Source organism: Erinaceus europaeus, chromosome 8, assembly GCF_950295315.1.
Source record: "Erinaceus europaeus chromosome 8, mEriEur2.1, whole genome shotgun sequence".
Classification (NCBI taxonomy): Eukaryota; Metazoa; Chordata; class Mammalia; order Eulipotyphla; family Erinaceidae; genus Erinaceus; species Erinaceus europaeus.
This window is the reverse complement of record NC_080169.1, coordinates 116671676-116687386: the sequence shown is the minus strand read 5'-3', so window position 1 is coordinate 116687386 and position 15711 is coordinate 116671676. Positions and strand designations below refer to the sequence as shown.

Below are 15711 nucleotides of genomic sequence, written 5' to 3'. Positions count from 1 at the left end.
CTGAGAGAGGTACTACAATAAAAGAAAAGAAAATCATAGAAAAGAGAAGTAAAAGTCAATATTTCAATGACAGACCAACACACACAAACCAAAATAAGAGCAAACTGAAATCAGAGCTCCGTAACAGAATAATAGATCTGTTGATGATCAATTAAGGTTCTTCTCTAGAATGTAAGGATGACTTCACATATGTTAATCTATAAATGTGATACAGAACATTAAGAATGAAAGATAACGTTTGTATTGTCAGTTTAATAAAGATAGAAACAAACTGAAAAAATGCGTTCATTCAAAAAAAATTTCTCATGCTCACTTCAGCAGCACACATACTGAAAGAATTTTCATCAAAAAAGCTACAGAGAGGGAGTCGGGCGGTGGCACAGTGGGTTAAGCACATGTGGTGCAAAGTGCAAGGACCGGTGTAAGGATCCGGGTTCGAGCCCCCGGCTCCCCACCTGCAGGGGAGTCACTTCACAGGAGGTGAAGCAGGTCTGCAGGTGTCTATCTCTCTCTCCCCCTCTGTCTTCCCTCCTCTCTCCATTTCTCTCTGTCCTATCCAGCAACAATGACGTCAATAACAGCAGCAGTAATAACTACAACAATGTTAAACAACAAGGCAACAAAAGGGAAAATAAATAAATAAATAAATGTAAAAATATAGAGAAAAAGAACATATTAACACATACAAGGCCATTTCTAACAAACTCACAGCTAACTCCAGTGAAAGGCTAAAAGTCACTCCAAGTTCATTTTGCAATGAAATTCTCCATGATCATGACCTTAACCCACTATCCTTGTGCCTGGTGATATAAATGTATATTATTAAATGTATATTGTTTAGAAGCTTTGTCTCACCAAAGTTCCAGACTTTTGAAGAGGCATGGGATTCTTTGTAAGGACTTTTTATTAATATTTATTTATTCCCTTTTATCACCCTTGTTTTATTGTTGTAGTTATTATTGTTGTTATTGATGTTGTCGTTGTTGGATAGGACTGAGAGAAATGGAGAGAGGAGGGGAAGACAGAGAGGAGGAGAGAAAGATAGACACCTGCAGACCTGCTTCACCGCTTTTGAAGCGACTCCCCTGCAGGTGGGGGGTCAGGGGCTGGAACCAGGATCCTTATGCTGGTCCTTGCACTTTGCACCTTTGTAAGGATTTATAAGCCAGAGTTATATTCACATGAGATTCACTGAGCTCCTGTTATTGTTTCCCTTGATAACTTCCTGTTTTCACTGGTAAAAGTGTTAACAACTATGAAAAAAAACGATTTTTATTAAGTAAACAGTGTGAACCAGTAATACTGATTCTATGTTATCCTCTAATAGTCTCTATGTATTTTTAAATTGCCTTTTCAGAATTTCCTTAGAAAGATAACAGACTCCCTCTAGTGGAGAGTGAACTTTGCGACAAAATTATTTTGTGCCATATAACTTCATAGAATTTGTGTGAAGGAAAAGGAGCTTTTTTTGACTCTAATAGTGTGGATTCCATGGATTTATTTTTCTCTTTGAATTTTAGAATATAAAATAGTAATAATAATAATGAATTGTATAGGACATTGATGAAGTGATAAGCAAAGAGAGCTCAGATTTCTAATCAATGCTTAGGCATATATATATATATATATATATATATATATATATATATATATATAAACTTTCCTATTAATCCTCTGCTTTGATAATTCAGTAGTTTAAAGGATTATCTCATCACTTGCCTGCATTATACAGCTGAGCTCAGGTGTCTTGCTCAAGATTATACACTTGGAAGTTGGCTTTGACCTTCAAGTGCCTATTAATTTCACAGAAATAAGCCTTATGTTTCTAACTTTATGAGAAAAGAAGACCCAAATCCCATGCTTTTTGCAAGTAATTATCTTCCTGCTCCATATCATTTATACTTGAAGTTCAAACTGTATCTTTATAGAGTTTAATGCCATGTGTAAAAATGTTAATTCTGAATCATCGAAGAGGAAATGAGACTACATCCAGGCAAAGAACTAAGGAGCCACATTACTGAAATGAGTTGCAGCTTTGCAGTCATCAGACGAAAAGAAATTAGTGAAATATCACAGTCACAATGACCTTTATCTGCAAATGGTAAATAATCAATAGCCAATACGAAGAGTAGTTCGGGCAAGTTATAGACTCTTGGTTTAGAAACCCCATGCTATCAATTCCATCTGTTTCATCTTATGTAATCTCTGTCCATTCACATGCTTCATGATTTCTTGGTCACTTTCAACAAAGCCTTTCTACACTGAAGAAAGACTGGCTTTCATGAAATGTTTCTGTTTGTTTCCTTACAGCAAATCATATACTTCGTTTTGGAACACTGATCAGTACTTCGAATACCTATGATGGATCCGGTGTTGTGACTGTGGAGACAGACCACCCACTCCTGTGGACCATGGGCATCAGGCTTTGACCCTGGACTGACCGACAGCCAGACGTGCCTCCAGATTGGCTCACTTTCCAGTGACCTTACTTAGTGCACAAGAGAAACGGTTCCTCTTACTCTGCGGCCACCAAAGCCCCTCCAGGGGAAGCCAGCTAGTTTTCAGGAGGCTGATGTTTAGACAGTCCAGTAACAGGGGATGTTATATATGACAGATCTTAACTTTAGAGAATGGAGCACCATTGTTCAGTAAATCAGCTCTGTTACATTCTGTTGGGAAACTAATATGGTTCATTCCACTATAAAATGTGGTCCTAATTATTCCGATGCTATTAATCATTCCACTTGTTCTAGAAAATTCTTTTTTTCTGTTGCAGCTGAGCAACCTCCAACAAGCTCCCTGAAGCTCCCGCCCATCTTCAAATGCTTAATGCCAAGTGTTATTTCTGAGAGTCTACAGTATTCCCTTCCTTTTAATAATGTAAGGCAGGAAAACCCCATTCAGATTGGGATATTAGAACTGTAACATTTCACTACACCTTAATTACTGTATTAAAAAAAAAAAATCAAGACAGGATAGGAGATAGTTCTCTCAGAAGAGTACATATGCACTACTGCCCTTGTCGCTAGCCCAGCACCCCTTGGGAGAACTGTGGACAGCCATGGAGGAGGTACAAGGATGGTAGGACATTATTATTGTGGTATCTCTTTCCTTTCTCTCAAAAAAAATTAAAAAAAAAAAAAAAAGATGAGGAAATTGGACCAGGAAGGCAGTCGAATAATATCCCGCATGCTCAGGGCCCTGACTCCATTCCCTGATGCTACACAAATAAAATAACTACACTTGGAGGTAGGAAATTATGTAAATAAAAATAAATGCTGTGAGAAATAAGATGATAATTGACTGTATCTTTTTGACTTTACAACCCTAAGGAATTCCTATGCACCCCACCTCACCCAAGTTCAACTTCTAAAGAAAGCATGCCCCTTCCTTTAGTGGAGTGATAGGTAAATCTATCCTTCTCAACATTGAGATCGGCACAGGTTGTGCAGTGAAGATGAAATTAAAAATATATATCAATAGAGAAATAGTCTCAGACTGAGACTGTTGGTTCACAGGCTATCTTAGAAAATGAATGGGGTGCTAGGTGGGGGTAAGGGAATACGGTTCTAAGGATGTGAGATGTGTATCTTTGTCCTTGACTTGACATCCATCTGAATTCCCTGAGTCCCTTTTCCTTCGTGGGAAAGTGTGTGGCTTGATGATGTCTGATGCCTCTGCTGACAGTGTAGACAGTACCCAGTGTAGACATGGCTATGTTATTGGGCAGTTTACTCCCATGGCTGGCTACTGATTCAGACAGTTAAACCAGCAGGCCACTATAATGTATTCATGCTTCTTTTTAAAATATGGTCTTTCTAGTTCTGATTTTTGATGGAGACAGAAAATAAAAGGAGAGAGAGAGACCAACACTGCTTTGCCACTCATGAAACACCCCCCTACAGGTGAGGACCAGAAGCTTGAACCCAGGTGCTTGAGTGTGGTAATGTGTGCACTGCACCAAATGTGCCGCCACCCAACCCCTCATTTTTTTTTAAATGAGAAGCTGGGGGATGGGCAGTGGTGCAGTGGGTTAAGCACTAATGGCACGAAGCGCAAGGATTAGCATAAGGATCCCAGTTCAAGGCCCCAGTTCAAGCCCCCGGCTCCCCACCTGCAGGAAGGTCGCTTCACAAGCAGTGAAGCAGGTCTGCAAGGTGTATATCTTTCTCTCCCCCTCTCAGTCTTCCTCTCCTCTCTCCATTTCTCTCTGTCCTATCCAATGACAACAATAAATAAAACAGCAAGGGCAACAGAATGGGGAAAAGATGGCCTCCAGGAGCAGTGGATTCTTAGTGCAGTTATGAGCCCCAGCGATGACCTTGAAGACAAAAAAAAAAAAAATGAGAAGCTATTCTGCCTTCTTGCCCTTTTCTACCCTATTCACAGCAAATATCGCCATATAAGTCATGATAGGCCCTGTCCAACCTGCTGTGGCCACATGCTGCCAGGGACTAGCTGCTCTTGTTACTGTATATTTGCAATGCATTTTAAGTATAGTTTCTTATCTACCCTGTTCTTCTTCTAGCGTTTGCCCTTCTTCCGTAGCCAGTCAACAGCGTCAGGTTGAGCCTGATGTCAAGTTTCGAGACCTCCTTTGAATCTGGAGAGGTGGCAGTCGTTGACTATGTGGGTCATAGTCTGTCTGGAGCCGCAGGGGCAGTTCGGGTCATCTCTGGCTCCCCAGCGATGGAACATAGCGGCGCACCTGCCATGGCCTGTTCGATAGCGATTGAGGAGGGCCCAATCATAACGTGCTAGGTCAAAGCCGGGTTGACGCTTGCAGGGCTCTGTGATGAGGTGTTTGTTCTTTACCTCAGCTGACTGCCAATTCTGTTTCCAAGAGACTGGAACAGAGAAGTTCAGTGTAGGCATAGGGGACCAGATTGGGTGACGAGACGTCAAGCGTTGGACAGGGTGGGCGAAGATATCCGCGTATATTGGCAGGTCCGGTCGAGCGTAGACGTGGGAAATGAACTTAGATGATGCCGCATCCCGACAAATATCTGGCAGGGCGATGTTGCTAAGAACTGGCAGCCATGGAACCAGGGTGGAACGGATGGTTCCAGAAATTATCCTCATGGAGGAATATAATTTGGAATCGACCAAGTGGACATGGGGGCTACGGAACCATACTGGGGCACAGTATTCTGCAGTGGAATAGCATAATGCCAGTGAGGATGATCGTAGTGTGGAAGCGCTCGCGCCCCATGAGGAGCTGGCCAGTCTTGCAATGATGTGATTCCTCGCACCCACCTTTGCTGCAGTTTTTATGAGATGTTCGTGAAATGACAGAGAGCGATAGAGAGTAACGCCAAGATAGACTGGCTGGGCTTCATGCCGGATTCTCTTATCGTCAAGCTGCACATTAAGCTCACGCGAGGCCTAGGCATGGTGTAGATGGAAAACAGATGATACCGTTTTTGCAGTGCTAGGGATTAGTCGCTGATACTGTGTGAGTCCCAAGGTGGAAAAGAATATTGGACTACTAATAATACTAGTGTAAGGCATTTGTTGCTTTTTCAAATATTCTTAAAACCTAAAGAAAATGAAGTTCTACTTTTGAACAGCAAGCATGAGAAATGATGAGTATGAAATTTCACGGGAAAGCCCTGACTGAAATTATTGTTTAGCATTATGAAGCATTTGCTGGAATACAAAGCCCTTGGGAAGGTGGGCTTGGTGTTTCTTCTTATTGACTGTATCTTCTGTCTTAGAGCCAGAGCTTGTCTGTGGCAGGTGTGCAGAAGCTGTGTGTGGCATTTCAGATGCATTCACTCCCTTCCCACTGGTATTCAGGCCTCAGGGATGGGTTCCATGGGCTTGTTCCTTGCTTGATCCCTAGCTGTCCAAGATTGAAGTTGCAATGTTAAAGCTTCTCTTCATTTGGGAGCTACTCTCTTCCCTGATACAGCTTTCTAGTCTTGCTCTCAACTCTCACACCATCTCCCCAGACAATACATTTAGCCCACTTGCATGTTAGCTGTTGGGCTCAAGCAAGAATTAATAAAGTCACAGCCCCCTTGAATAGACCTAAAATAGACTTCCTAACTTTTCCCAAAATGGAGAACCCAAAGCTCATCTCCTATTTTCTTACCTTTAAGTTTCTGATTATTAAACAATTTTTTTCTGCTTTATATCTTAATGCCTTTTCAGCCACCAAGCTGCAAATGCTACCATGACACCAACATGACTTCCCTGGGTAGATGATCTCACCAATATGTCCTGGTACCCTACCTCCCCTGAGCCCTGCCCCAGTAGGGAAAGACAGAAACAGGCTGGGAGTATGGATTGACCTGCCAACTCCCATATCCAGCAAAGAAGCAATTACAGAAGCCAGACCTCCCACCTTCTGCGCCCCATAATAATCCTGGATCCATTCTCCCAGAGGGATAAAGAATAGGAAAGCTTCCAATGGAGGGGATGCAACCCGACTTTCCTGAGCAGAGGACCCCACCCATGTGTCCTGGAGCCCCACTTCCCCAGAACCCTGCCCCACTAGGGAAAGAGAGAGATAGGCTGGGGGTATGGATCGACCTGTCAACACCCATGTTCAGCGGGGAAGCAATTACAGAAGCCAGACCTTCCACCTTCTGCATCCCACAATGACCTTGGGTCCATACTCCCAGAGGGATAAAGAATAGGAAAGCTATCAGGGGAGGGATGGGATATGGAGTTCTGGTGGTGGGAATTGTGTGGAGTTGTACCCCTCTTCTCCTATGGTTTTGTCAGTGTTTCCTTTTTATAAATAAATGAGAAGAAGAGAAAAGGAAAGGAAAGGAAAGAGAAGAAAAGAAAAATACAACCCTAATGAAGTTTACCTCTGTCATCATGTTCCAGAACTTGAGCCCTCCCCCCACCCACCCCAGAATATCTTACTTTGCTGCAATACACCAACTCCAGTCCAAGTTTTGCTTAGTGTTTTTCCTTCTGATCTTGTTTTCAACCTCTGTCTATGAGTAAGATCATCCCATATTCATCCTCCTCTTTTTGACTTATCTCACTTAGCCTGATCCTTCAAGCTCCATCCAAGAGGGGGTAAAGAAAGTGAATTCACCAATCTTGATTATTTTCTTTGTGTTTATGTCTACTTGTTCCATGAATCCTTTAAATTATATATTTTATTGTTTCCTTTTTTCTACTGATTTAACATTTGTTTGCAATACCATAAAATTTTCTAAATATCAGGGGCCGGGTGGAGGTGCACCTGGTTAAGTGCTCATGTTACAATGTGCAAGGACCTGGGTTTGAGCCCCTAGTCCCTGCCTGTAGGGGAAAAGCTTTGCGAGTGTTAAAGCAGTGCTGCAGGTGTCTTTCTCTCTCTCTCTCCCTCTCTCTCTCTCTCTCTCTCTCTGTCTGTCTCTCTCTCCCTACCCTCTTGATTTATGTTTTTTTCTATCCAATAAATACAGATGTTGGTATGCTTCTAAATTCTGCTTCTAAGACCCCTTCTGTTTCATTGGTTTTATACCCCCTGCTTAACACTGTATTCTATTTACATAACCACTGTTAACTAAGCACCACCCTGCCTCCAGGGCATTGTTTTGCACGCTTTTTCCTTCTCCCCACCCCCTATCCTACGTACATCCTCTTCGGACCTAACACTTCTGCCTCAGGATATATAAGGACAAGATTGTGATTAGAGATAGCTTAGATTGCACTGCCTTCCACATGAATAAAGACTGAACTGCGTACCACTCAGCCATGAGTCCCTGGTCATCTCTCTCTCCCGCCTGTGAAGCTAGCCCAACATACAGATAATAAAAAAAATCAACCCTAGGGAGTCGGGTGGTAGCACAGCTGGTTAAGTGCAGGTGGCACAAAACACAAGGACCAGAGTAAGGATCTGGGTTCAAGCCCACAGCTCCCCACCTGCAGGGGAGTCTCTTCACAAGCGGTGAAGCAGGTCTGCAAGTATTTGTCTTTCTCTTCCCCTCTCTGTCTTCCCCTCCTCTCTCCATTTCTCTCTGTCCTATCCAACAACAACGACATCAGTAGCAACAATAACTACAACACTGAAAAACAAGGGCAGTAAAAGAGAAAATAAATAAATATATAAAATAATTAAAAAATCAACTCTAAATAGTATCCCTATTTATGTATGTATCCATAAATATGACAGGTGACACCCATGTAAGTAATCAGAAACATTAAAAAAGATATATGTTATCTTTTACTGAGTTACCTATACCAATCTTCATTATTTGTGATTTTGATACTATACTAATGAGAAAAATGCACTAGTAACTGTGGGAAAATAGCCATAACCCCACCAGTGTGTCCTGGAACTTCACCTCTCCAGAGTCCTACTCCACTAGGAAAGATAGAAACAGGCTGGGGGTATGGATTGCCCTGCCAACATCTATGTCCAGCTGAGAAGCAATTACAGAAGCCAGACCTTCCACCTTCTGGACCCCATAAAGATCTTTGGTCCATAAAGAATAAGGAAGCTTCCAGTGGAGAGGATGGGACACAGAACTCTGATGGTAGGAACTGTGTGGACTTGTACCCCTGTTATCTTACAATTTTGCTCATCATTATTGAATCACTAATCAAAATTTAAAAGAAAAAAAAAATTCTTGCTAAAAAAACTGTCTTCTGTTCCCATTCTCTTATCCAGAAAGCTTTTCTTCCTGTTACTTTCCTGTACACAAATGGTCATTCAGAAACTATTTGTAGACTACACTAAGAAGATTTCTATGTAAGGGGGCTGGGTGGTAGCACAGCGAGTTAAGCACACATGTTGCAAAGTACAAGGACTGGCATAACGATCCCAGTTCAAGCCCCAGGCTCCCCATCTGCACGGGAGTTGCTATACAAGCAGTGTAGCAGGTCTGCATATGTCTGTCCTCTATGTCTTCCTGTCCTCTCTCAATTTCTCTCTGTCCTATCCAACAACAACAGTAATCACAACAACAAGGACAACAAAATAGGGAAAAATGGCCTCCAGGAGCAGAGGATTCCTGGTGCAGGCACCGAACCCCAGCAATAACCCTGTAGGCAAAAAAAAAAAAAGACTTATATGTAATATTATGAAATATAGAAATTTCCAGACTTTGTCCCACCATCTTCTGCTGAATCACAACAATAATTGTATTGTCTTTATTTATAAATTCTGAACCATAATAGTCTTAAAAATACTGAGGCTTGAGTTGGGGAGCTAGCATAATGATTTATACAACAGACTTCTCTGCCTGAGACACAAGAGGTCCTAGGTTTAGTCCCTAGCACCAGGTATGGCTATAGAAACAGAAATATGGGGGACATTCATAATTTCTTAGAATAATACTGAAGTTTTACCTAATATACACGAGGTAATAAGTTTCCATCAATTCTCTCCCTTCCATCTCAACTTTGTTGAAAAAATACTTTTCACTCAGCCTTTGATTCCCTACTCCTGAAAATAATTTTGCTAGGCCCCTATTGTCTCAACATTCTGCTCTTTTTATATGCTCTCCTTAAAATTCAGGGAGGCCTACATGAATGATGAGATGTGGAGAAGTGGTGCAGAAAGTTGTGGGATAGATTTTATTCAGTGAATTTATTATGCATATGTTAAAGCTGACCTTTTAATAAGAGTTTTTATTCAATTCCATTGTCAGGAATCGAGCAAAGTGGTCAGTCTGAAAATTTGTATGTTAAAGGCATTGAATGAGTTTCCTGAGGAAAAAGGCATAGATTAAATCATGAAGAGGCCAATACATTCTTTTTTAGGGCTAAATGGAGATAGAAATGAGAGTCTTTGGAAGAAAGTAAGTTTAGGACTTAAAAAAAGATATGGCCCAAATTTTTAAGAGGCTCTGCAAGTCATGTTTGTAAACTCTTCTCTGGGTTAGAAATCCTAGTAGCTGCCTTTCTGTATAAATTTATAAATCATCTCAGTCACACCACCGCCGCTATTTATTGCCAGTTTCAGGAAGGAATGCTTTTCACAAGTTGCTCTAAGGCTTAACCTTTCTCTTGGGTAGATGTGTAATTTATAAGAACTGAAACTCAATAGCACAAATATCAAGTAAATAATATCATAGTAGAATGTGGGTGGGATAAATGGGTAAACCTCAAAAAGTAAGGAGTTATAGATGTCCCAAACTATGAGTTTCCACTGAATCATAGTCTATCAAAATATACCAACAAACTGGGGTCTTTTATAGACTTGATGGAAGACATGTTTCATCTTTATGTAAAATAGAATTCCTTGGCAACAGCCATAAGATGAGACTCCTACCTACCAGACATGGTAAGCTACCACCTCAATTCTTTATCATTTTTTTTCTTTTTTAAAATATCTATTTTGTATAAAGACATAGAGAAATTAAGAGGCGAGGGAGAGATTCAGAGGGAGAGAGAGAGAGAGACACCTGCAGCACTGTTTTACCAGTTGTGAAACTTCCCCCCTGCAGGTGGGGACTGAGAAGCTTGAACTGGGGTCCTTACACACGTAGTGTGTATGCCCCACCAGATATGCCACTACCAGGCCCCCATCCTGCTTTTCTGTTGTTTTCTATTAATTCCTTTCCAACGCTGTCTAAACAAATGCATTGTTTGCAGTTCCTCCCCTCACATTTCTGAAACCCACTCTAGTGATGTGTTGACACACCACTCAACCAAACCATTGCCTTTAAGGGCTTCAATAGATTCATATACTGGGAAAACCAATGATTCAAGTTTCACCTTAAACTTGACCGAGCCAGGAAATTCAGTACAATAAACATGTTCTTCCTTTGACTTTCAAGGCATCATGCTCTTTCTGGACCCATTCTTCTTCTCCTTCTCTTTTTCTTCTCTTCCTCTTCTTCTTCATCTTCTCCTTCTCCTCCTTCTCCTCCTCCTTCTTTTTCTGGTTCTTTTTCCTTCTGCCTATTCATGTAGGACTCCTCCCAGGTTCCCTCTCTCTCTCTCTCTCTCTCTCTCTCTCTCTCTCTCTCTCTCTCTCATCTGCTCATTGTCTTGGTGATCTAGTAATAAGAACCTGTCATCTGTATGGTATTATTATATTCCTAAAAGATGAAAAATTTATGTGCAGTGACTTGGTGATGACTCAGTTGGCCAGAAGTTGGTGTTCACTTAGAGTGGCATTCTAGCTGATGCCAAGGGTGATGGGGAGAGACTTAGCCAGGGAACATACAAAGCTGTTAAAGTAGGAGAACAGGTCACACCTGTGTATGCGGATGGTGCCCCCTAAATTGAATCCCATAGGTAGTCCTGACTAGGCCCAAACTGAGATTCTGGACCTCTAGCCATGGCCCATGGCTCTAAGTCTTGTTCAGCAAGAACTGAGTGAGGGTTCTTGCTCAGGAGAAGTGGCCTTTGTCTCCTTGTAAGTAAAAGCTTCCAGGGGAGTCCTTGCTCACTTCCTACTGCCACAAGCAAGTCAGTCTTCTGAGTTTGCAACATAGTTAATATCCCTTTAACCTCATCCCTTTAGCATTTCATTGCACTGCATGCTGGGACTGTAATGGGAACTCCTCCCGGTAAAATCCCATTGCAAGTATATGCACTTGAGTCATAAAGTAAAACTTGTCTGTGTCAAGGTGGCAGTTAACATGCCTGAGATCAAACCTGACATAAAGCATAACGCTGACAGTGTCTGCATGGAACTGTCTCCTTGATGGCTCCACTGTGGTCTCTGAGAGACAGATCACACTCAGGCTGTTCAGCACTGAACCTGAGCTCTTCTCCCAAGCCTGGCTCCACCCACAGCCTTTGCATTGTAATTGACAGCAACATCGACTTCCTAGATATCCCAGCCCAAAGTCTTTTTTTTTCTTTTTTCCTAATTAGTGATTTAATATTGATCTACAAAACTGTAAGATAATAGGAGTATAATTCCACCCCACTCCTGCCATCAGGGTTCTGAGTCGACATCTCCTCCACTGGAAACTACAGTAGTTCTCCCAAGGTCACTGACACGGGCTGATTCTATAACTATCTGTCTACATCTATATCTATCTATATTTTTTTCTTTTCACAGCCCTGCCTTCAATTAATTTCTAAGTTAAACCTCCATATATTATTATTTCCTGGTGTCTCCTTTTTTCCTCTTCTCTCTCAGATAAGAGAAACTGTTCCTGGCTTCCTCTGGTGTTTTCCAGATTTGTTTCCTTTTCATTGATGGTATAAAAACAAGATTCCTGATGACAAATGCTTTGGGTCCTGGTGGAATGGGGGAGTGGAACCCTCTGGTTTACTTACCCTATGATTATAGCCAGCCCCAACGTCTTGGCCTTGAGTCACTTCTGGCTCCTCTGCCTTGCAATGTGTAGTGTTAAATTACTTTCAAGCTGTATCTAGAAGTTGAATGCTGGGAGGCAGGTGGTAGCGCACTGGGTTAAGCGCACTTGGTGCGAAGCACAAGGACCGGCGTAAAGATCCCAGTTCGAGCCCCCGGCTCACCACCTGCAGGGAAGTTGCTTCACAAGCAGTGAAGCAGGTCTGCAGGTGTCTATGTTTCTCTTCCCATCTCTGTCTTCCCCTCCTCTCTTTCCAATAACAACAATAGCAATAACAACAACAATAATAAAAATGTGCCCTTTATTCCAATTCCATCTCATCCAGACTTGACACATTGTGATCTTCACTTTGCATTTGTCCTTAGTTTCCTTCTAAAGAATTTATCTCCAAGCACAACACATAATTTACTTATGTTAAAAGCACAGGGACTTTTGTTTTTCACTGACATCTCCCAAGCCCCAGAGAAATCTCAGGTTCAAAGTGACTTCTACTACTTATGTTCACCAAGTGCTTACTAATGGGCTTCAAGTATCTACTCTTGTTCTTTGCCAAAAATAAGTCTATATTTTCCAGACATAGTGGGTAGGCCTGTTATACAAACAAAATCTTAACAGATTCAATAAAGCAGAGGTGCAATATCAAAACAATAGAAGTTATCAGAACAAAAGATGGGATGTGATGAAAAGTAAATGAGCATAATATAACACCAGCATGTGTTAGGTGGAACAAATATGTCTAGATATGGCAATTTTATATATATATATATATATATATATATATATATATTTACACATTAGACAATATTAGTCTGGCCATACTAGAAGAATTCTGATGTTTTTGGTTGCATGATATACCTTTGCTCCAACTCTTTACTCTCAAATTATTTTTCTTTGTGTAAAATTGGTTTTTTTTAATTACTTTTTGGGGGGATTAATGTTTTACATTTGACAGTAAATACAATAGTTTGTACATGCATAACATTTCCCAGTTTTCCACATAACAATACAACCCTCACTAGGTCCTTTATCATCCTTTTTGGACCTGTATCACCACCCTCCATAAACCCCAGAGTTTTACTTTGGTGCAATACACCAATTCCAGTTCAGGTTCTATTTGTGTTTTCTCTTCTGATCTTGTCTTTCAACTTCTGCCTGAAAGTGAGATCATCCCATATTCATCCTGTTTCTGACTTATTCCACTTAACATGGTTTCTTCAAGCTCCATCCAAGATGGGCTGAAAACAGTGAAGTCCCTGTTTGTAATAGCTGAGTAGTATTCTATTGTGTATCTAGACCACAACTTGCTCAGCCACTCATCTGTTGTTGGACACCTGGGTTGCTTCCAGGTTTTGGCTATTACAAATTGTGCTGCTAAGAACATATGTGTACACAGATCTTTTTGGAAGGGATTGTTGGGTTCCTTAGGATCTATCCCCAGGAGAGGAATTGCAGGATCATAGGGTAGGTCCATTTCTAGCATTCTGAGAGTTCTCCACAGAGGTTGGACTAATCTGCATTCCAGCAGTGCAGGAAGGTTCCTTTGACCCCACAACCTCTCCAGCATTTGCTGCTGTTACCTTTTCTGATGTATGACATTCTCACAGGAGTGAAGTGGTATCTCATTATTGCCTTTATTTGCATTTATCTGACAATCAAAGACTTGGAGCATTTTTTCATGTGTTTCTCTGCCTTGTGGATCTCTTCTGTGTTGAATATTCTGTGCATGTCCTCCCCCCATTTTTGGATGGGGTTATTTTTTTTCTTGTTGAGATTTGCAAGTTCTTCATATATTCTTGTTAGTGGCCTCTCGTCTGATGTATGGCATGTGAAGATCTCCCATTCTGTGTGGGATCTCTTGGTTTTGGTAGTAGTTTCTTTCCTGTGCAGAAGCTTTTTAATTTGATGTAGTCCCATAGGTTTATGCTTGCCTTAGTCTTCTTTGTAATTGAATTCATTTTATTGAAGACGTTTTTAAAATTTATACAGAAAAGATTTCTGCCAATATTTTCCTCTAAGTATCTGATAGTTTCTGGTCTAACATCCAAGTCCTTGATCCCCTTGGAATTTACTTTTGTATTTGGTGAAATATAGTGGTTCAGCTTCATTCTTCCGCATGTTTCAACCTATTTTTTTCCAACACCATTTGTTGAAGAGACTCTGCTTTCCCCATTTAATAGTCTAGGCCCCTTTGTCAAACATTAGATGTCCATAGGTGTGGGGGCTTACTTCTGGGCTCAATTCTATTCCACTGGTCAGTGTGTCTATTCATGTTCCAGTACCAAACACTTTTGATGACAATGGCCCTATAATACAGTTTGAAATCCGGGAGTGTGATGCCTCCAGTTCTGTTCTTTCTTCTCAAGACTGTTTTGTCAATTCTAGGTCTTTTCTTCTTCTTCTTCTAGCGTTTGCCCTTCTTCCGTAGCCAGTCAACAGCGTCAGGTTGAGCCTGATGTCAAGTTTCGAGACCTCCTTTGAATCTGGAGAGGTGGCAGTCGTTGACTATGTGGGTCATAGTCTGTCTGGAGCCGCAGGGGCAGTTCGGGTCATCTCTGGCTCCCCAGCGATGGAACATAGCGGCGCACCGGCCATGGCCTGTTCGATAGTGATTGACGAGGGCCCAATCATAATGTGCTAGGTCAAAGCCGGGTTGACGCTTGCAGGGGTCTGTGATGAGGTGTTTGTTCTTTACCTCAGCTGACTGCCAACTCTGTTTCCAAGAGACTGGAACAGAGAAGTTCAGTGTAGGCGTAGGGAACCAGATTGGGTGACAAGACGTCAAGCGTTGGACAGGGTGGGCGAAGATATCCGCATATATTGGCAGGTCCGGTCGAGCGTAGACGTGGGAAATGAACTTAGATGATGCCGCATCCTGACGAATATCTGGCGGGGCGATGTTGCTAAGAACTGGCAGCCATGGAACTGGGGTGGAACAGATGGTTCCAGAAATTATCCTCATGGAGGAATATAATTTGGAATCGACCAAGTGGACATGGGGGCTACGGAACCATCCTGGGGCACAGTATTCTGCAGTGGAATAGCATAATGCCAGAGAGGATGATCGTAGTGTGGAAGCGCTCGCGCCCCATGAGGAGCTGGCCAGTCTTGCAATGATGTTATTCCTCGCGCCCACCTTTGCTGCAGTTTTTATGAGATGTTCGTGAAATGACAGAGTGCGATCGAGAGTAACGCCAAGATAGACTGGCTGGGCTTCATGCCGGATTCTCGTATCGCCAAACTGCACATTAAGCTCACGCGAGGCCGAGGCATGGTGTAGATGGAAAACAGATGATACCATTTTTGCAGTGCTAGAGATTAGTCGCCATTTTTTACAGTAATCAGATATCAGAGACATGTCTTTCGTGAGTGTTTCCTCGAGGATGTCGAACTTTGATGCCCGAGTTGCACAGCAGATGTCATTGGCATAGATGAACTTCCTTGAAGAAGTTTCTGGGAGGTCATTGATGTAAATATTAAATAG

The 15711-nt window shown here is 41.8% G+C and overlaps 1 protein-coding gene across 4 annotated transcripts in view; it reads left to right on the top strand.

Moving 5' to 3' along the window:
* Positions 1 to 3291, top strand: part of TPK1 (thiamin pyrophosphokinase 1) — a 453436-nt gene extending 450145 nt beyond the window's left edge. For all 4 annotated transcript variants that reach the window (XM_016187821.2, XM_060196763.1, XM_060196761.1 and 1 more), the window contains one exon: positions 2311 to 3291. In XM_016187821.2, coding sequence (XP_016043307.1) covers positions 2311 to 2429 — 119 coding nt within the window. In that variant the 3' untranslated portion in view covers positions 2430 to 3291. The remainder of the gene's footprint in view (positions 1 to 2310) is intronic.
* The last annotated feature ends 12420 nt before the right edge of the window (positions 3292 to 15711 follow it).